Source organism: Eretmochelys imbricata, chromosome 3 (assembly GCF_965152235.1).
Source record: "Eretmochelys imbricata isolate rEreImb1 chromosome 3, rEreImb1.hap1, whole genome shotgun sequence".
Classification (NCBI taxonomy): Eukaryota; Metazoa; Chordata; order Testudines; family Cheloniidae; genus Eretmochelys; species Eretmochelys imbricata.
The window spans coordinates 89476242-89497007 of NC_135574.1; the positions used below are offsets into that span (position 1 = coordinate 89476242).

The following is a 20766-nucleotide window of genomic DNA, read 5'->3' on the forward strand; positions in this document are numbered from 1 at the left end:
AGGTTCCCCTACCAGCCACTGAAGGAGTGGCACAGTCAGTGCATGGATACGGAGTCTGCCTGAGACTTTGTGGAAAGAGATTCTGATGAGACCCTGGAAGCGGAGAATGACTGTGACTTGGCCAGAGGGCTAAGCCATGAAGGAGAGACGCTGCAGCTCCTGACTAGTGAGAGAGACACTGCAGAGCAAGTGACTGAGGCAATGGGCTGATTGGGGTGTGGACAGTGGCGAGTTAACTCCCCAGATGACCTATCAGAAGGGGCAGTTGAGTGGTGAGTAGCAGACTCCATTGCAGAGGGGATCATTTCAACTACCAAGTTTTCTATTAATTATTGTTTATTATTTCATAGCTATTTTAAATGAGAAAAAAATTCTATGACTAATATAACTTCTCAGTAGACACTAAGGCACACATTGCTCAGTGTGATCCAAAGGAAATAGCCAGAACTAGTGGACAACTATAAATTGCACAAGACAAAATTGAGCCTGAGGCAGGATTGCCCTACTTGCCCACTGACAAACGAAGGGCCTGCTGTATGTGTGCCCTTTGAAGAAAAGATGTATTAATGATGATGAATGACTGTTCACGTCATCTGAGCTGCTCCAAACCAGAGAGACTTGCTTTTTTCCTTAATAAAAAGCTCCACCCAAACAAGTACTAGAAATAGCACTTGTCCCAGCAACGATGCCTCACTTTTCTCCTGTTTTGTGGGGTTCATCAGTTCAAACATGGGTATCTCCCAAACAGTTTTCAAATTCCTCAGTCGCCAAAAGAAAGCAATTGGTTACAGTTTGATGGGACTGCTAACAGTGGGAAGTGAGCATTTATTTTCTCTTTCTGCTTTTAAGTGTCCTTGCAGCAACAAAAATTACACCTATGGGTTGGTGTATCTCTTTGTCCCAGCCTTGATACTACTGTTTGTTGGGTTTGCACTGAATGGCAGTACCTGGCAGCTCTTCACAGGCTGTTGTGTGAACCCCAGGAAACTATTTCCCAAAGGGAAGAGCTGCCATTTCTTTTATGCCTTTGGCCAGATCACCTTAAAGGCTTTCATAGCCCCTGTGATGTGGCTTTCTGTGGGTTTGCTCAATGGGACTTTTTATGAATGTGCCATGAGTGGCTCAAAAAATCTGAAGTACCTGGAGATGCTTTGCCACAATAAATCCAACAAGTGCTTGGAAGAGCTTCCCAAAGTAGCATGTGGCCAAACTTCCCTGTCCTCTTGGGAGACTGAGGAGATAATTCTAACACTTCAAGCAGAATCGCAGGTAAGATATCATTTTAATTAAATCATGCTTTGTGTTATTCTTTTTGTTTATCATGAGACCTTAAAATCAAGTGTCCAGCGAGTTTAACTATAATTTTAAAAAATTTCAAATACATATTTCAGTGCAATGCAAGCAGGATTCAGACTGCGATTTGTGGGACTGTGTGAGAAGTGAAATATCCATTGCCTCAGGCAGTTTTCTATAAGCGGCATAGCACACCAAGGTGTGGAAGGGTTTGGCAGCTCAGAAGGGCTTGATAGGATGTTTGTCAACAGAGGGAGGTGGGAGAATTTTAGCAATGTGGCTAGATAATTCAGGTTGTTTGACGTTTCTGAGAAGAGGGATGAGCAAAAGGTTTAATCAAAGTAAAGGCAGGGTTTCAAAGATTGGGAGTGGAAAAGCTCCTTCCGTTCATCTTGAAGGGTTTTGGGACAGTGGTTGGTCATTTTGTAGGGGAGTTCATAATACAACAAGGCTCCTCCAAAGTGTACAGCCCTCAGGATTTGTGCAAGCCTTGGGCTGACCCTGAAGGCAACAGTAGAACAACAATGTTAAACACCAGGAGACAATTCTTTTGGAATAAAGCTTTATTGAGCTTAAAATTAGGAAGAAAAACATATTGGTACCTTGTTAGAGGGCTCATTCCTTTGAATAGACCTCATTTAGACTTTCTCTTTTTTATAGCAAGACATGAAGTACCCCAGCAATTATTTTAAATTTTGTACCTCACTTTCAACCATTTAGTAATGTAGACAGTCAGTTAGTTCATGTGTACATACAATAATCATTTGAAAATATATAATAGTGTGTCATAAACATTCAGTAATACTTCAGACAATAAGATTTATTCCATGTATTCTGGATTTATAATAGTAGGGCCTGATCCAAAGTCCATTAAAGTCAATGGGAGTCTTTCTCTTGACGTCAGTGGGCTGTGGATCAAGTCCATAATCCCAGTTTTAAAGTGCTCAGACTTAATTTTTGGTTAGAGCTGTTCAAAATGTAAAGGTGCAGTATACAGAAAAATAATATTTACATAACTGTATAGATCATATTATCCTGAAAATGACATCCAATTTAATCTCTGCCTATAGTGACGGTCCTTAGGAATTCTCCTTAGGGACTCTGCTTGTGAATAGAATTGACACTTGGGGAATCACTTTATTTTCAAAATCTTGTATTTTATTACCACTTTTCAAGGCTTTTTCTCCTGAGCATTTAAAGAACACAGTCTCAATGCAACAGTAAGAACCAGAATAACACTAGTTATTCTTGATCTAATTTGAGTTTTCAATCAGTTTTTTTATTGTAGCCTTTCGTTTGTGCTTCGATACCAAATTATCCTTTCTTTAACAGGTCGTAGGGTGGTGTGTGATAGTTACTGCTGCTTTTCTGTCTTTGTTGATCACTTGTTATGGTCACTGCCAATCTAATACCAGCCATCTCCAAAAGAGGTTTTGGAAGATCTACACTGAGAAGGAGAAGGAACAATTTGAAAAATATTTTGAGGACTATGCTACCAAATTGAGCGAACGAAACCTGAAAAGCTTTTTTGAGAACAAGAAACTGGAACCCTTTCCTATGCCAAGTTTCCGGGCCTGGGAAGAAGCTTCTGCTTTGGACTCTTTCAACATTAACCAGCAGATCTTCAGCACACTTCATAAACTAGTGGAAGATAGCATGAAAGAAAATGATTCCAATGAGGTACAAGATACAATGGTAAACTTAGATGAGGGAGAAACAGTTTAGCTAATGTCAGCTTTCATTAGCATTACAATTTGTTAACTCATTATATTTTTTTCACTTTTCATTCTTCATTTCTGTTTTTCTGGTAATGACCTGTTTTCTGCCATAATTTCTCTCTCTCATCAAACTTCTATAGCACCTCCTCAGGCAAGATGGCAAATGTCTTCCACTGTCTAATAGCACAACCCAGGACTCAGTGTAGTTCCATGGGATACATTGTCCCACACAGACCAACCAAATAGCTTTCCAGGGGATGTTCCCTCTTCTCTCATATGCATCTACTGTGCTCATGTTATTTATACAAAACAAATACACCCATAATGTTACTGTTTTGCATAAATTAAATTCTGTCATTGTTCTTCTTTCCCAGAATTGGGTATGCAACAGAAAACCAGTGAAACCGTAGAATTTGATACTGTTCAGCTTCGTTATGCTTGGTACTGAGGCCAGAGCTTACTAATTTGAATGTGCTGTACTTTGTTAACTACCTTATACATTTTCTACCTCCGCATACATCTTGAAAGGAGTTAAAGAGCTGTATGTGTGGAGCAGCCAGTGTACATTGGGCTTCATCCTGCACCACTGATGTCGATGGCAAATATTCCATTGAGCTCACTGGGCTGAGGAACCAGCAGATTGTGGTTAGCTGAATTTTTATACTCTGGGATTTTTAAAGGAAATGGTCTTTTCCCTCTTTTGAACCTGTAAATATTTTTTCACATGCTAGGTGAGACCTAGGCGCGGCACCATTTAAGTCCCACTAAATTAAGCAATATACAGGTTTTGTGCTGACTCTCAGCACAAAGACGAATGCCATCCTTTATGAAATGTGGACTCTAATGGATACTTCTCTCTTTTTTTAATTATGCATAAACATTTTTTGTGCTTTGCTTTGTCCTGCCTTTAGCACATAATGGACAAAAGAAGGCGGGAAGGGGAGATGAAGACGAGAGTTTCAGTAACAGGGTCATATGTTTACCATGGGCAGCATTTGTATTGATTGATTAATATTGATTATTTTGCATTGTAATAAAAATAGGGAATTCTGGCTCCCCGAGGGAGGATAAAAAAGGATGGTCTAGTGGTAGGCCAATGGACCAGAACTCAAGACCTGGGCTAAATTCCAACCTCTGCCACAGATTTCCTGTGTTATTTTGGTAAAACATTTAACCTACGCTGTGCCTCAATTTCCCATCTGTAAAATTAGGTCACTACCACCACGCCTCACTAGGATTTTGTGAGGATAAAATCAATTAAAGGTTGTGAGGTGCTCAGAAACTGAGGTGATGTGGGCCATGTAAGTACCTCGACAGAGAAGAATTGGTGACACAATAGTGTTTGCATGTTTTATTACAGTTTACTTGGGCGAGGCTCATATTTAAGATGATTGTGCATTATAATACATCATGCTTTTTCAGTTTGCTAACAATCTCTATATTCTCAAGAAGAACACGCAATTTAGAGCTGCATAAGGTGCTTAGTCTCAAAAAGCATCCGTATTCCCTTATTCAGAAAAATTCTGTAGGCCTGCTATATGCACTTGAACAAAACTGCATGTTGTCATGTTTGCCTACAGAAAAACCTGCTCCCAGTGGAATCACATCTCTCTTTGATTTCAGTGGGACAGATTGGGCAAAATGAAGGAAAAACCGTAATCACAAGTGAAACAAAGGAAGATGCATTGAAATGAGAAACTGCGCAATTTATAGCAAAACAATTTCTTGTTCACAGTCCTAAGGGTTAGAATGAAAAACATATTGGAACGAATACAGTTCTTTATGTCTTTGAAGCATCACTAATGAGCAAACTAGAAAATAGTCACATTTCTAATGAAAAAGAACAGGAATTAGGATGGAGATTTGGGGCCCAGTCACACGCTTGTTACTCAGGCAAAACTTTTGATGAAATTAATGGGATTTTCCCATGAAAGGAGTAAGGGACTGGGCCTTTTTAAGATTTTATGTTGAATTCTGTAAGGTGGTGACAGTACATTTTGAGTACATGCTCTGGATGTCTTTACCTCTCTAAGATGTGACTGTACCTGAACCAATGAAGCCACTACCACCATGTGGATTTTCTTCCTAAATAGATAAAAATGGGCAAACCGTAAGTTAGAGAGGATTCCTTCTATCAGCTTCACTTCTTTCTTTTGTGCTTTTTGTCTTCGAGCTTCTTTAAAAATGTAATTCCTATTTCTGTCACATCGTCCCCCTTCAGTCTGTCCTGAACGAAGGTAACTTCTGCCACTAAGTGAACCTGGAGAGAAACAGGGCTTGTCACTTCATTTAAAGTAATTTTTCTTCCTTTTCTTCATTTAGTTCATCCAGCTGTTTATTCCCACCACAAGAGGGGCCCCTTTCTAAAGTTTCACTATATAGGAATTCTACAGAGACCCTTAAGAATTGCACATCACATTTGAGTTAAAATTATATTCTCCTTACACACAAATTTCATTCTGCTAACAATATGCCAATATTTTGGTTAGTAGTGCCTAATGTCAGAATGGTGTTTTTGCTTTTTTCTGAGGACATGAAACATAAAACAGGTGAGCTTCATATTGTAATCTCAAATTTCCCCCCACCGTGAAATAACACTTCCGTTAATACCCTTATAAAATATCAGAATCTTGAGATTGATTTACAGCCCTATACATAAAACTTTCCATTCTTATGGTACCTAGGAAATATATATTAGGTGGCAAATTAGGTATTGTTCGTAGGAAAGAAGATTGTGGACAAAATTCATCCTTGGTGCAGTTCTACTGTCTTCAGTAAAGTGATACCAGAGTTGAATTTGGCCCTGCAAGTTCAACATGATGTGAGTTATGGCTTCTTTCTGTTTATTCTTTTCTAAAAGCTGAGATTTGAAAATAAAATATGTAATGTTTTTGATGTACCATCATTTAATTATTATTTTACTGAGCCAAATTCTTCTCTGTTACACCAGTGTAACAATGGAGCAACTCCATTTATTTGGATAGAGTAATTCTGAACTTACTGTGGTGTAAACTGAGAGCATAATTTCACTTGGTATAGTTGGTGGGGTGCAGGAGTTGCTATTGCTAAGTCTGATACTGAGATTAAATATTTATAAGTGATATTACATTTACTTATCCTATAGTTCCACTTTCCTATATCTATAAGTAACAACAGATATACAAAAATTCAGTGTCCAGTTCTTTACCATTTCCAGGGCTCCTCTAATAACACCACAAAGGAGGTTACAGTAGCAAAGTGAACATCGTCCTGCTGGGAGCTCCTCCACAAAGTCCACTAAAGGGTTCTTGTCCAGCATTAAGAAGAATTCATTTTCTGTTGTGTTACTGCAGCTCACACTAGGGGTAATCCCAAGGTACATCTTGAACGCAACCTGTAAAGGAACAAAAAATGTGCCACTTGAAACTACTGAGTGTAAAACAGGCTAGAAGCTTTTAGATGCTACATTCTATTGTTCAGTTTACCAATGAGAACAGCAGTAAGGGCTGAGGCCAGACAGAGAATCAGGGAGCTATGACTGGCTCTCTGACAGCTTCCCACTCTGCTGTACCCCACATAAGCTAGACACAGAAGAGAATGTGGGCCTATATTGGATTCCAAATAGTGTAATAAAGGGGCACTGATTCCCTCCACATACAGGGTTTTACTCTGGGGTCATTCCATTGGCTTCAGCAGAGTGAGACTTCATTTTTGCTAATATATGTGAAATCCAAATTGGATCCAGGCTTTTTAAGTATATTTCTGTAAATACTGATCATTGCTCAAGAATTCCCATGATCACCTACTATGTATTTCTGTTTCATTCTCATGTGAAGCTACAGTCAAATACCAGGAATGATAATGGAGATTGTGTTTTTATTTGACAACAGAGCAATACAGATTCATAATACTGTCGATATGCAAAATCTGCTTCACCAGTAGCTAGTCCCATATGGGTGTATTTGTGAGGAAGGATATACAGTGACATCATCACTTTATCTAGGCTGCACTAAACCAGACACTGGCTGGGTATTTTTCTTCTCAAGAGCTCCTCCCTAATACATTGCTATAAACTGCTGCACAATAAACAAAGCCTCATTTTTTGTCTCTTTTGTGGAAATCAAACATGGATGGTATCCAAACCATTCTGAAATTCCTTATGAACCGGAAAACTGCCATTGGTTACAGTTTTATGGCTCTACTGACCGTGGGAAGCGAACGTTTATTTTCTCTCATTGCTTTCAAGTGTCCCTGCAGCAATGAAAACTTCATCTATGGTTTGGTATTTCTCTTTGCCCCAGCCTGGGTGTTGCTAGTTATTGGGTATTTCATGAATAGCAGGATGTGGAAACTTTTCACAGGCTGCTGTTTGAATCCCAGGAAAATATTCCCCAAAGGGAACAGCTGCCGTTTCTTTTATGTCTTTGGACAAATCACCTTAAATGTTCTGATAGCTCCTGTGATGTGGCTTTCTGTGGCTTTGCTCAATGGAACTTTTTATGAATGTGCCATGAGTGGCTTGAAATATCCAGGGTACTTAAACACACTCTGCAATAACAAATCTGTCAGGTGCTGGGAAGAGCTGAACAAAGTAGCTTGTGGCAAAACCACCATGTCCTCTTCGGAGAGTGAGGAATTAAAACTGACGCTTCAAGCACAGTCTCAGGTAAGAAATACAGAATAATTGCTTTGTTATTTAGAATAAAGTTTTGTATTACCTTTGGATTTAACAGCATGAGATCCTAACATCGGTGCTAACATAGTAATTTAAAATCAGAATGCCTGTACAATGCAACAAAACAATATCGAATTGGTGAGGGGCAGATTCTATACACTTGCTCAAGTTGAGTAATGTCTTACTCCTCAAGTAGATCACTGAAATCAACACGAGTAAGAAAATTGGAATCAGAAAGTTTATTCTTTAGTGGAGGAGAGTGACTCTTGGGAGAAGAATGTATTGCATTGATAGAGAAGGCTGAAGTAATTAAAAAGTCAGATCTCTAGGATGTCATTTAGTTGAAGAGATACTATCAGATTTTTAAAAAATTCAATGATAGATTTTTAACTGTGTTACAAATAGCATCTTAGATTGTTAAAACCAAAGCTATTTTTAAACAGCTGATTTCCTGTAAACAGTTTATAAGGTGTGACAAAGTTCCTGCTCTACCTTGGTGGGTCTTGCGCTTATTGGCGGATTTGCTCACCTTGGAGCTTCACGGCAGCCCTCAGCTTGGCCGTTCTTCTGAACCCACAGTCCAGGTCGACTCCTGTGTCTGACCAGGAGTTGGGAGGATTTGGGGGGAACCCGGGCCCATCCTCTACTCCGGGTTCCAGCCCAGGGCCCTGTGGAATGCAGCTGTCTAGACTGCCTCCTGGAACAGCTGTGCAACAGCTACTAACTCCCATGGCCTCCTCCCAACACCTTCTTTATCCTCACCCTAGGACCTTCCTCCTGGTGTCTGATAATGCTTGTACACCTCAGTCCACCAACACTCTGCATTCCCACTCTCAGCTCCTAGTGCCCCTTGCTCCCAGCTCCTCACACGCACACCACGAACTGAAGTGAGCTCCTTTTTAAAACCCAGGGGCCCTGATTAGCCTGCCTTAATTGATTCTAGCAGCTTCTTGATTGGCTGCAGGTGTTCTAATCAGCCTGTCTTAATTGTGTCCAGAAGGTTCCTGATTGTTTTGGAACTTTCCCTGTTACCTTACCCAGGGAAAAGGGACCTACTTAGCCTGCTCTCCTACTGCTACCCTCTGGCCTGGGCTTTTCTTGCTTTTTGCCCCTGCTTTCGGCTTCCCCACCTCTCTCCCTTTTTTTTTTCTTTTTGTTGTTTTTCTTTCTTTCTCTGCTGTTGCTAGAGTGGTGGCTGGCTGCCGGCCGGCTGTTAGTCCCCCAGCCCCCGCCCGCCCTTAGACGCTGCTGCCGCTCCAGCTAAAACCCCCCACCCTGAGAGAGGGGGGGCCTGCTGACCTGCTCCCTGGAGGGGGGGAGTGGAAGGACCCAGCTCCCAGACCCAGCTGCTTGCTGTTTGTTTGTGGACCCGTCTCCGGCTGAGAGAATTTCTTATCACCTGCTCCGGCATCCCTGGAATGTTGGAGCTGTGAAAAAGAAAGCCTGGACAAGGAAGGGAAACAGCCGTCTACCAGAGGAACACCGCCCGGGGAATCTACAAATCGCTGTGGAGGTGGCCCAAGACTGAGTAACTTTCAAACTGTGCTCTCGTGTTGTGGGAGGCCTTGTCTGTGTCGTGACTGTGTTTGTAGGGACACAGGGGGTGTGGCATGGAGCTGCCCCCCGATCCATCTGTGTCCCCCCCCACACTACTATCCTCATCACTGCCCCCTCCATCGTCATTGCTGGCTGTTTAACATCTGCCTCTGGACTTAGCTTCTCGCCCTGATTCCACCGTGTGGGCCAGAAGCACTAGCCAACCAAACAGGACTCTCTGGATGGTGATTCGTGTGCCCCCCTCTGAACTGCCCATCCCACAGTCTGTCCCTTTTTACCTGACCCCAACTCCAGTTAACCACCTGCCACCGCCCCCACTGGGGCATCGGCAATGGAGGGCACTGGGGTGACCTCCGCCGCTGCTATGCCCACCGCCTCCCCAGACTCTAGGGGAGCCCCTGCAGCCCGCGGGAAAGGCCAGGGCAAGAAGAAGGGGAAAGGCCCTGCTAAAATCACCAGGCCCTCCATGGCAGGGGCCACCCCCACTGCTGCGGCCCTGCCACCGACCATGGCGTCCCTCACCGCTGACCCCTCCACCGGCTCTGCGGGTGTCCCTCCCTCACCCCCCCACGACGTATGCCCAGGCAGCGCAGCCCCCCCGCCTGCCGCCTCGTCATCTCTCCCGCCAACCACCTCCACCACCATCAACAATGGCCAGGGCCCCTTTTCCACCATGACAAGGAAGCACCGTTTCCGATGCCTCTTGGTGCCCGCCTCACCCCACGTGGAGACCTACGTGCGGGCATTGGCGAGGGTGGTGGGGCCCTCGGCCATTATGGCAGCCTCCAAAATGTATGGGAAGGTCGTCTTCTTCTTAGCATCGGAGGCTGCCACCCAGGAGGCGGTGGAGAGGGGCCTGGCGGGGGGGGGGGGGGGGAGGGGCTGTTTGTCCCCCTAGAGCCGCTGGAGGACCTGGGCGTCCGCCTGGTCCTGACCTCTGTCCCTCCTTTTCTCCCCAGTGCTGTCCTGTTACCTGCCCTTTCCACCCTGGGGAAACCTGTTTCTGTCATCAGCCCTCTCCCGTTAGGCTGAAAGGACCCCACCCTCCGTCACATCTTTTCCTTCCGCCGGCAAGTGCAGCTTCTACTGCCGTCGGCGGCGCGTGACAGAGAGGCGCTCGAGGGGTCCTTCCTAGTCCCCCACCAGGAGGCCCGTTACTGGGTGTATTTCTCCACGGGGGAAGCCCTGTGCTACCTCTGCCGGGCATCAGGGCATGTCCGGAGGGACTGCCCCTTAGCCCAGCAAGGAGGGGCACCTGGGATACCCGAGACCCGGCAGGACATCGGCCCCGTCATTGCCGATGCCCATGGCCACTCGATACCCGAACCTGCCCCCCCTCCTCTTCGGACCACCACTTCTCCCGCTCAGGCCCAAGGGGCACCTCCCCTACAGCGCCCAGACAAGCGGGAGAGCCCTGCCCTCGCTGCTGACAACCTGGCAGGGCCCATGGAGGAGGGTGGGGCAGAGATACCACCAGGCATGGGAGAGAGCCTGCCCCAGAGAGAATCCTCCCTCCCTTATGCCGCCCCACTGTCCCCCGCCCAAGCCCCTGAGCCATCGCCTTTACCCCCTGATACGACCCCTGCTAACCAGCCGCCAGATGATGCGATGGAGGGCTGGGCCCTAGTTCAGAGGAAGCGAGGCAAGTGAAAGGCTTGAGCTCCGCCTCCTCTACCCGAGGCGGAGGCCCCCCGGAAGACCAGGAAGGGGGGAACCGATGCCGAACCTTCCGCTTTGCCCACAAGTGCGTCCCATCCACCAGTGTCAGCCAGGAAAGTCGTGGTAGCATCGTAAGGGAGTGTCTCCCCACCACGGGAGACCCTCCCCTCCGAGACCCTACCCGAAGCCCCCGTGAACCCCAAGGCAACCGTCATGGCTGGTGCCAGCGGGGAGAACCCCGGGGCGATGGTAAATGTCCTCTCCTCCATGTTCGAGGAGATCGAGGCCCTAGATCTGACCCCGGTCGCCGAGGGGGAGGACGACCTTTTGCCAGAAAACCTCGATTTGGGCGACCTCACTCCACCTCTCTTTTCCCCATGCTCCCTCCCCCTAACTGCTGTTTCTGCTCCCACCTCCGAGGAGCCCCTGGACTCCTCCATAGACCCGGCCACTGATGGCACCCCGCTAACGACCACTGAGCCTGCTCAGGTGACAGCCAGCGCCATGCGCCCGGGACACGAGCCGCCAGGGGCACCCCCCGTTAGTGCGGAGCAATCGATTTACTTTCCGGGCGGGGGACCAACAGAAGATAATCCACCTCCTGATGCTGTAGCTGCTAAATTCACCATAGAGTCTGTGCCTGGTATCACTGAGAGCTCCCTCCCTACCCCTTAACCCTCGAGCCTGATCGGGAGGCACCATCATCCAGCTGCTCGCTTCCCGAAACCCAGAACCTCGCCTCTGATCCTGCCCCTGCCCCTATCCCTATCCAGTCTACCTCCTGCAATGTTATCGCTGCCCCTGGGCTGTCTCCTTCCTTTTTCCAACCGATGACCCCCAGGGAGCAGCTTTTGCGTTCTCCTGCACCGACCCATTAGGGGCTGCTATTTTCCATCCACCGCCCCCTACTGCCCCAGGGTTTGAGACGGGCCTAGAAGCTCCAGCCCATTAGGCACTCCGTCGGGGGTCCGCACCCTGCTTGTCCATTTTAGTGGGCCACGGGGCTGCACCAAGGGCCCCGCTGGGGAACAACCGGGAAACCGTAACTCTCCCCTCCCATGAGCTGTGAGGAGAGCTGCGGAAGTTTTTAGAGGATGTCCATGGCTCCCGCAACAAGGTACAGCTTGCTCTCCAGCGATGGGGGGATTTTTTTCAAATCCTCCGGGCCACAAGGGCCCTCATGGGAGAAGGTAAAGGGACAGGGAAGCAGGATGCCATGGCCTACTGGTGGGTCCGCATCTTCCGTGACCAATTACTCCCCTTCGGGATGGGTCAGGGACTGTCGCGCGGCCCGCTGGGGGATGCAAGCATCCCTGCCAGTGAGGATCCCCCCCGGCCCTCCCCATGACCCTTCTCACCATCGCAACGTTGAACACCCGGGGTTGTAGGATGGCTCTCTGCAGGTCCCAGGTGCTCTCCTTCCTTCGGGAGGGAGGGTACTCTGTGATTTTCCTGCAGGAGACCCATACGGATCCGACCGCCGAAGATAGTTGGCGGCTGGAGTGGGGGGACAGGGTCTATTTTAGCCATTCCACGATTCGGCAGGCTGGAGTGGCGACCCTGTTCTCTCCCGACCTACGGCCCGAGGTGCTAGGGGTCGCCGAGGCCGTGCAGGGTTGCCTGCTGCAACTCCGGGTCTGTATAGAGGGGCTTGTGGTTAACGTCTATGCCCCGACATCAAGCCCGGAGCGGCTGCAATTCTATCAGCAGGCGTCCGCCTTCCTCGGCACCTTAGATTCTCATGAGTGCCTGGTCCTGGGAGGGGATTTTAATACCACCCTCGAGGAGCCAGACCGCTTGGGGACCTAGCAGTGCCCGGCCACAGCAGACACCCTCTGGGAGATAGCTGAACATCACTCCCTAGTGGACATCTGGAGTGACCACCACCCGGATGACACTTCCACGTTCACCTTTGTCCGGGTGGAAGCCCATCGGTCGAGCCACTCCTGGTTGGACCGCATTTATCTATCACACTTCCATCTCTCACGAGCCCACTCCTCCAGCATTCGGCTGGCCCCATTTTCTGACCATCACCTAGCCACCATGACAGCCTCCCTCTATGCAGAGAGGCCGGGCCGGCCTACTGGCATTTTAACAACAGCCTGTTGGAGGACGAGGGCTTCGTGATGTCCTTCCGGGAATTCTGGCTGGCCTGACGAGGGCAGCGGCGTGCCTTTCCCTCAGCGCGGCGATGGTGGAACCTGGGGAATGTGCGCGCCCGGCTTTTCTGCCGCGACTACACCTGGGGCACCAGCCGATGGAGAAATGCGGCAATAGAGCAGTTGGAACGGGAGGTCTTGGAGATGGAGAGGCGTCTGGCCGCCAACCCCGAAGACCCGCTCCTCTGCGGAGCGTGCCGGGAGAAGCGGGAGGAGCTCCGGGCTCTCGAGGACCATTGGGCCCGGGGCGCCTTTGTTCGATCCCGCATCCACCTCCTTCGGGAGATGCATCGCGGCTCCCGCTTCTTCTATGCCCTGGAGAAAACAAGGGGGGCCAAGAAACACGTCACCTGCCTCCTGGCAGAAGACGGCACCCCCTTCACGGAACCGGCGGAGATGTGCGGGAGGGCCCGAGCCTTCTACGCAAGTCTTTTCTCCCTGGATCCGACCGACCCTAGCGCTTGCAGAGTGCTTTAGGAGGAGCTCCCTATGGTCAGCGCGAGCAACCGAGACCAGCTAGAGTTGCCTCTCACTCTGGCCGAGTTCTCGGAAGCCCTCCGTTGTATGCCCACTAATAAGTCTCCAGGCATGGACGGGCTGACCATGGAGTTCTACTGCGTGTTTTGGGACGTCCTCGGCCCCGACCTAGTCACCATCTGGGCTGAGTCTCTGCAGAGCGGGGTCCTCTCTCTCTCGTGCAGGCAAGCTGTGCTCGCCTTATTGCAGAAGAAGGGGGACCTCTGCGATTTACGAAATTGGCGTCCCATCTCGCTCCTCAGCACGGACTACAAAATCGTAGTGAAAGCAATCTCGCTGCGGCTAGGGTCTGTGCTGGCGGACGTGATCCACCCAGACCAGACCTACATCGTCCCGGACCGTAGTATCTTTGATAACCTATTTCTGGTTTGGGACCTTTTGGAACTCGGGCGTAGAGATGGTCTGTCGTTCGCCCTCCTGTCCCTAGATCAGGAGAAGGCGTTCAATAGGGTGGACCACGGGTACCTCCTGAGCACTCTGCAGGCGTTTGGCTTCGGACCCCAGTTTGTGGGTTTTCTCTGGGTGCTGTACGCTTCCGCAGAGTGTCTGGTTAAGCTCAACTGGACGCTGACCGAACCGGTCAGCTTCAGGCGAGGAGTACGGCAGGGGTGCCCCCTCTCAGGCCAGCTGTACGCTCTGGTGATCAAGCCCTTCCTCTGTCTCTTCTGCAGGAGGTTGACAGGGTTGGTGCTGCGGGAGCCAGAGCTGCGGCTGGTCCTGTCGGCATACGCTGATGACGTGCTTCTTGTGATCCAGGACCCCGGCGACTTGGTGCGGGTGGAGGCTTGCCAGGCCATCTATTCGGCAGCCTCCTCCACCCGGGTCAACTGGATCAAGAGCTGTGGCTTGGTGGTAGGAGACTGGCGGCAGGCAAGCTCCCTCCCACCCGCGCTTCAGACCATCCGGTGGAGCGCGGGTCCGCTGCTCTACCTCGGCGTTTACCTTTCCGCCACGCATCCCTCTCCACTGGAGAACTGGGAAAATTTAGAAGGCGGCGTGATAGAGCGGCTCCAGAAATGGACGGGACTACTTCGATGTCTCTCCCTCCAAGGGAGAGCGCTGGTGCTTAATCAACTAGTCCTGTCCATGCTCTGGTACCGGCTCAACACCCTGGTCCCGGCCCCGGGTTTCCTGACCAACCTCCGGACATCGATTCTGGGGTTCTTTTGGTCAGGGATGCACTGGGCCCCTGTAGGGATTCTTCATCTACCCCTGAAGGAAGGAGGACAAGGCCTGAAGTGTCTACACACTCAGGTCCGTGTCTTCCGCCTCCAGGCCCTACAGAGACTCCTCTATGGTGCAGGCAGTTCGGCGTGGAGCACACTGGCGCACACCATCCTGCACCGCATCCGAGGACTTCGATATGACCGGCAGCTCTTTTATCTCCGTCCGGGAGGTCTTCCGTGAGACCTCTCCGGGCTGCTGGTCTTCTACCAGGACCTTCTCCGGACTTGGAAATTGTTTTTAACGACCAGGTCCGTGGCGGCCACTGAGGGGGCAGATCTCCTCGCGGAACCCCTGCTACACAACCCCCAGCTCTGTGTGGAGGTGGCGGAGTCCCGCTCGGTGTGCCAGAGCTTTATCCTGGCAGAAGTCACAAGAGTCGGAGACCTCCTGGACTACGACCAGGGAGACTGGCTGGATCTCCTGATGCTCGCCCGGCGCATGGGGCTCTCCAGACCTTGTACCCCCCAGCGCGTACTTCAGGAGGTGAAGGCTGCTTTGCCGCCCGCTGCTCGAGCTTACCTCGACCAGGTCCTGTTTGAGGGCACGCCCTGCCCACCCTCTACCCCAGGCCTGCCGGACTTTTTAATTGGATCCCTGCCCCGCAGATCCAGTCGACCCCCCACCCCTTCACTGCGAGCTGGCTGCATGAACTGCAGCTGGTACGCTTCCAAACCGTGCCAAGGAAACATCTATACACGCTCACGCTCCATACCCTTCACGCCCTCACCCTAGTGTCCTGCCCCGACACAAAGTGGCGAGACCTTCTGCCACCTTTGGAGAGTCAGCAGCCCCGGTGGGCCAGCCTATATTCCACCTTCGTTCCAAGGCCCGTCGGGGACATCAGTTGGCGGCTCCTTCACGGAGCTGTGAGCACGGGCACGTACTTGGCACATTTCACTCCCATCCCAGATATTTGTCCCTTTTGTGGTGTGAGGTAAACCCTGGCGCACATATATCTGGAGTGCGCCAGGCTGCAGCCCCTGTTCCAGCTCCTCACAAATCTCCTATTACGTTTTTGGTTGCATTTTTCCCCTCACCTTTTTATTTATGCACTCCCTATCCGTGGCCTCACAAAGTCGCGGGATCTCCTAGTTAACCTCCTCCTGGCCCTGGCTAAAACGGCCATCTATAAAACCAGAGGGAAGAGGTTGGCCGATGGAGTTTCCTGTGACTGTGGGGCCATTTTCCGATCCTCGGTCTGTTCACGTATCCGGGCGGAGTTCCTCTGGGCGGCGTCCACCGATTCCCTTGATGCTTTTGAGGAGCAGTGGGCGCTGTCCGAGATTCTCTGCTTGGTGTCCCCATCCGGGTCCTTTTGTCTGACCCTTTGATTGGGGGAGAGAGTAAGGGGCCCCAGCCATTGCTGCTGCAGACACCACCACCCTAGAGGGGTTCTTTCACACGTGGGTGCATGTGACCCCCACCCCCTGGATTGTCCACCCCACAGTCTGCCCCTCTTGTTGGGTGCTTTCAGAGGAGGGAATTGTTGGTGACACTCGGGCGTGGCACCAGGTAACTCGAGGGGGTGGAAGACCACGAGAGTCGAGGAAGCCCCCCGCTCTGGGCCCGGGCAAGCTTGAACACTTCCCTCTCCTGAAGCTAATGAGAAAACAATTGTGATTGGTTGCTGTGTTACACATTGCATATGCTGCTGTTTTTACTTTGTAAGTGTGTTATGCAAATAAAAACATTTTTTGCTTCAAAAAAAAATTACTCTCTTATAGCCATCTGGCCTGACCCTGTCACAAAGGCTTATTTCATTTTGCATTTCTCTCATCTCAGATATTGAAAATGGACTAGTTAGTTTCACATCTGTATGAAATGTTTTTATTATAGGAAGGAAAATAGAACTATAACAGTTACAATGAAATAACAAAGAACATACAAAGGTAAAGACATATTACCCACTCATATCCCACAATTCTATTTTATGTTTGTTCATTGCTTTGTGATATAAGAAAACTTGGTGAAAAAGAACTAAATAAATTAAAAAGAGAAAGGAAAGGAGGGAAAGATGCATGTCAAGTTACTGCATCCCAAGCAGAAGAAATATCCTGCAGAGTCAGAAAATTATCATCATACAACAGTCACATCAATGTATAACAGTTGCCAATGCTGGAGACAGGTTAATTTTCAGGTCCTCATGCACTGGAAGAATCCTGCAATGTATGGGTTACAAACAGTGCAGGGGGATATTTTATTGTTCACAAAAATCAGAGTCCAGAAAATTAGAATTAAAAGCTTGGACGTGTGTCTATTGGTCTTAAGTTGCATATATGGGAAACAGTGAAAGTTATCTAGCTAGCTGATTGTGCATGAGCAGCTAGATCATAGAAGCACAGAGTTCCCCATGTCAGAGGGGAGCACTGAAGTGGTAAAAGGATGGATTATATGGGAAAAAATTCATGTCAAAATTCTTCCAGGTAGTACCAGCATGATTTGAAAATAAGCAAAATGAGGCTGTTCTTTAAACACCTCCCCTCAAATTTTTTAGTCAATAAAAAAACAAATGATTCATCAGCATGCTCTGTTTCACATATTTCTGTGAGGAAATTGTTTATATATTTCTCTCAGGTAAATATAGATTTTACCTGGTAATTATTTATACATGACAGGTTGCAGATCTCCATATCATCACTATTACAGCTCTCTGGAGAATGACAATTCCATTTTACAGCAACATTTGAGGTCTTCACATTTATGAAAACACACATTTTTGCACAATGGAATTCTGTCAGCTGAGCATTTCAATTTGGAAAGGCTGCGGTATGTCTGTGTGGGGCTGGTGGTTAGAGCACCGGTCTGTGAGCTGCTGGTTGAAATCCTGCAGGAAAGGATTGGTTTCTACAAATTTCTCAATAAAAGAAATGTTGACAACAAAAGTTTTTAAAATGTCAAAACATCCTGTTTTGACATTTTTAGAAGGAAGTTTTAGGTTGTTTGTTTGAAATGGCTTTTGTTTTGAAGTTTTAGTTAACTTATACTAAAAAAGATCATTAAAAAATTGAAATAAAACATTTTGATTTAACCTCCTCCCATATTATTGATGATTGATACACACTCCTCCCATATTATTGATGTGTGAAAATTTGTAAGCTTTTGACTTTCCATCCCAATTCAGGATGGGAATACTTTTTGAAATCTCAAAAATTCTTGTGGGACAGGAAAACGGTTCCCCACCCAGCTGTAGTGCTAATTTGCCCTCTTCTCCAGACATACATTTTCTTTGGAGTGATGAAACACACTGAGCAATATCAAACATGTTATACACCCATATATTTCTGTGTTGAACTCTGAGCAGCTGAGACCTTGATACCATCTTCTCTAACCTATTTTGTGAGATGGGTTTATATAAATACGACACCATTCCTGCAAGAGGGAAGCTTCATTTTTAAAACAATGCTGTGCATTTTTAAAATGCTTTGGCTGATCATTTTGACTTTTCTACCAGCCAGTTAAGAAAACTATAAAAGACACAGGATGGTCTTGTGGTTAAGGCAGTAGATTTGGATGATCTGGATTCACTTCCTGTAACTGTTAACAAGTCACTTAATCATTCTGTGCGTCAGTACCCCATTGGCAAAATAGGATTAATATGGTTCCTTTCTCCCACCCTTTATCTGTCTTCTCTATTTAGACTGTAAGCTGTTTGAGGCAAGGACTGTCTCTTATTATGTGCACGTACAGCACTTTGCTCAATGAAACCCTTATCTCAGTAGGGACCTCTAGGCACGACAGTAATACAAATAACAAATAATAATTTAAAAACCACACAAATCTGTGGCAAAATAAAAAATGTAGGGTATTCAGTATTCTTGATCCTCACTTATGGCATCTATATATCTATATATCTATATATCTATCTATCTATATATATATATATTTGTTTTTTCTCAAAATACAGAACTCCTGTTGACATCAGTGCGAGTTTTGGGTACAAAATGAATAAAAAGAAATATGCAATATTGATCTACACTGTGGCTAAGAGATCCATACTGAGGCTGGGAAAAGAATACTGTATCCTCAACATGAAGAACTGTGACTGTCAGTTATTTCTGATCTAAGTGAAATTTAGATTCAGGGTTGTTTTTTTTTAAGTGCATGGCTTGTTTATTTTCTTTTCCAGGTTCTAGGGTGGTGCATCATAGTCACTACAGCTCTTTTGTCTCTGTTAACCACCTGTTGTGCCAGGTGCCAATCTAAAATCAGCCACCTCCAAATGAAGTTCTGGAGGATCTACATAGAGAAGGAGAGAGAACAATTGGAACAACTTTTCCAGCTATATTCTACCAAACTCAGTGAACGAAACCTGATGAGCTTTTTTGAGAACAAAGAACCAGACGCCTTTCCTATGCCAACCTTCAAGGCCTGGGAAGACGCTTCTCAACTCTACTCTTTCAACAGCAGTGAGCAACACTACAGCACCCTTCATAGACTGGTCGAAGATGGCAAGAAAGACATCAGCGAGGAAAGAGAGACAATGCTGGACTTCGTAGGTGGACGGGAAAGAGTATAGCTAACAGCCATGTTCAGTCTTTTTAAATATTTTGCTAATGTGATTTAATTTTAACAGTCTTAATCTTTATATTTTGCTGATAGTGGCCTCTCTTTCTCCATTCTTTCTTTCTCTCCCAACCAGTGCCGCGCCATCTATGAGTGCATCGCACACATTGCATGCCCAACCAACTGTGCGCCATCCAACTGGCAACGCAAATGCAACCTGTGGGATGATTCCGATCCGGCCCCAAAATGGCATCCTCTGCACACCGTGGCCTTGCACACACCATATATGTGAGGTCATGCGCATAAGGAATGCCATTTTGGACTGCCTATGGCATGCAAATGAGTTGCTGCATCATGCCATACTAAACCAGTACTGGCACACCATCCTTCCCAACTATATGCCTGCTCAAGAAAGGGGGAAAGAAAGTTCTTCTGTGCTTCAGACTCCTAATCCAAACCTCACTGGAGTCAATGGGAATCTATCAGTTGACTTCAGTGGGCTTTAGACCAGGCCCCAACAGCACAAAGAATTCAGCATAGATTTTGATAAGATGATTTGTTCAACGTCAACAAATGCAATAGTTCTTTGTGTACAACATATAGCATCTCATATCATTTAAATTAAGAAAATACCAAAGGTGGCTATTTAATTTAAATAATGCATTATTCTTATTTTTCTCCCATTGGAAGTCTGGGAATCCTTCCTGTGTAATGGTAGAAAGCTCCCATTTCTGCTTCTGGAGGGTTCTGCAATGTTGGGACTTAAACATGTCTCTGGTGCAGGAATGTAGAATCTTGTCTGTCGTTGGCCTTGGTCCAGTGGAAAACTGAAGAGGACAGAGGAAATTCCACATATATAGAGAACAAAATATTTTTGTGGTAGGCTGATTTTATTGAGAGTCTGCAGCTGCTAAAATGTTGGAAAATTAAAATAAATCTGGGGTGAGATAAATTAGCAGTCAGAGTACAGGTGAGGTGACTGTGGTATCAAGGTTCCTAATAAGTGAATTAATCACATAGCTCTGTGATTTCTCATAAGGATTTTGAATTCAGAACATGGGTCACAACCATTTTTTCCCTTCTCCAGAGTTTTTAGAAATATTGTAAAAACTGAATGCAAAGCAGCCATCAAGCTCGTTTCCCTTGGGTGACTGGCAGGCTTTTATGTAGCATGTTGCCATCAATCTCCCCGATCATGAAAGAGATCATATTTCTGCACAGATGAACTGTTTTTAAATCAGGTTTCAAAGTGGTAGCCGTGTTAGTCTGTATCAGCAAAAAAAATGAGGAGGACTTGTGGCACCTTAGAGACTAACAAATTTATTTGAGCATAAGCTTTCGTGAGCTACAGCTCACTTCATCGGATGCATCCAATGGAAAATACAGTAGGAAGATATATATACACAGAGAACATGAAACAATGGGTGTTGCCATACACACTGTAACAAGACTAATCAAT

At 47.2% G+C, this 20766-nt stretch overlaps 3 protein-coding genes across 4 annotated transcripts in view; 2 read left to right on the top strand and 1 right to left on the bottom strand.

The window, feature by feature from the left end:
• Positions 1 to 729: 729 nt before the first annotated feature.
• Positions 730 to 3018, top strand: LOC144262375 (calcium homeostasis modulator protein 5-like). The gene is made up of 2 exons (XM_077812136.1): positions 730 to 1269; positions 2626 to 3018. Exons 1-2 carry the CDS (start codon positions 730 to 732, stop codon positions 3016 to 3018), a joined length of 933 nt encoding a protein of 310 aa, XP_077668262.1.
• Positions 3019 to 5151: 2133 nt separating this feature from the next.
• The window catches only part of TRAPPC3L (trafficking protein particle complex subunit 3L), a 42718-nt gene continuing 27103 nt past the window's right edge, over positions 5152 to 20766 (bottom strand). For both annotated transcript variants that reach the window (XM_077811714.1, XM_077811713.1), the window contains 2 exons: positions 6199 to 6384; positions 5152 to 5271 (listed from right to left, as the gene is read on the bottom strand). In XM_077811714.1, the coding sequence (XP_077667840.1) occupies positions 5152 to 5271; positions 6199 to 6384 (306 nt within the window). The remainder of the gene's footprint in view (positions 5272 to 6198; positions 6385 to 20766) is intronic.
• On the top strand, positions 7117 to 19320 carry LOC144262079 (calcium homeostasis modulator protein 5-like). Its single transcript, XM_077811715.1, has 2 exons — positions 7117 to 7656; positions 18931 to 19320. The coding sequence occupies exons 1-2, from the start codon at positions 7117 to 7119 to the stop codon at positions 19318 to 19320; spliced, it is 930 nt and encodes a 309-aa protein (XP_077667841.1).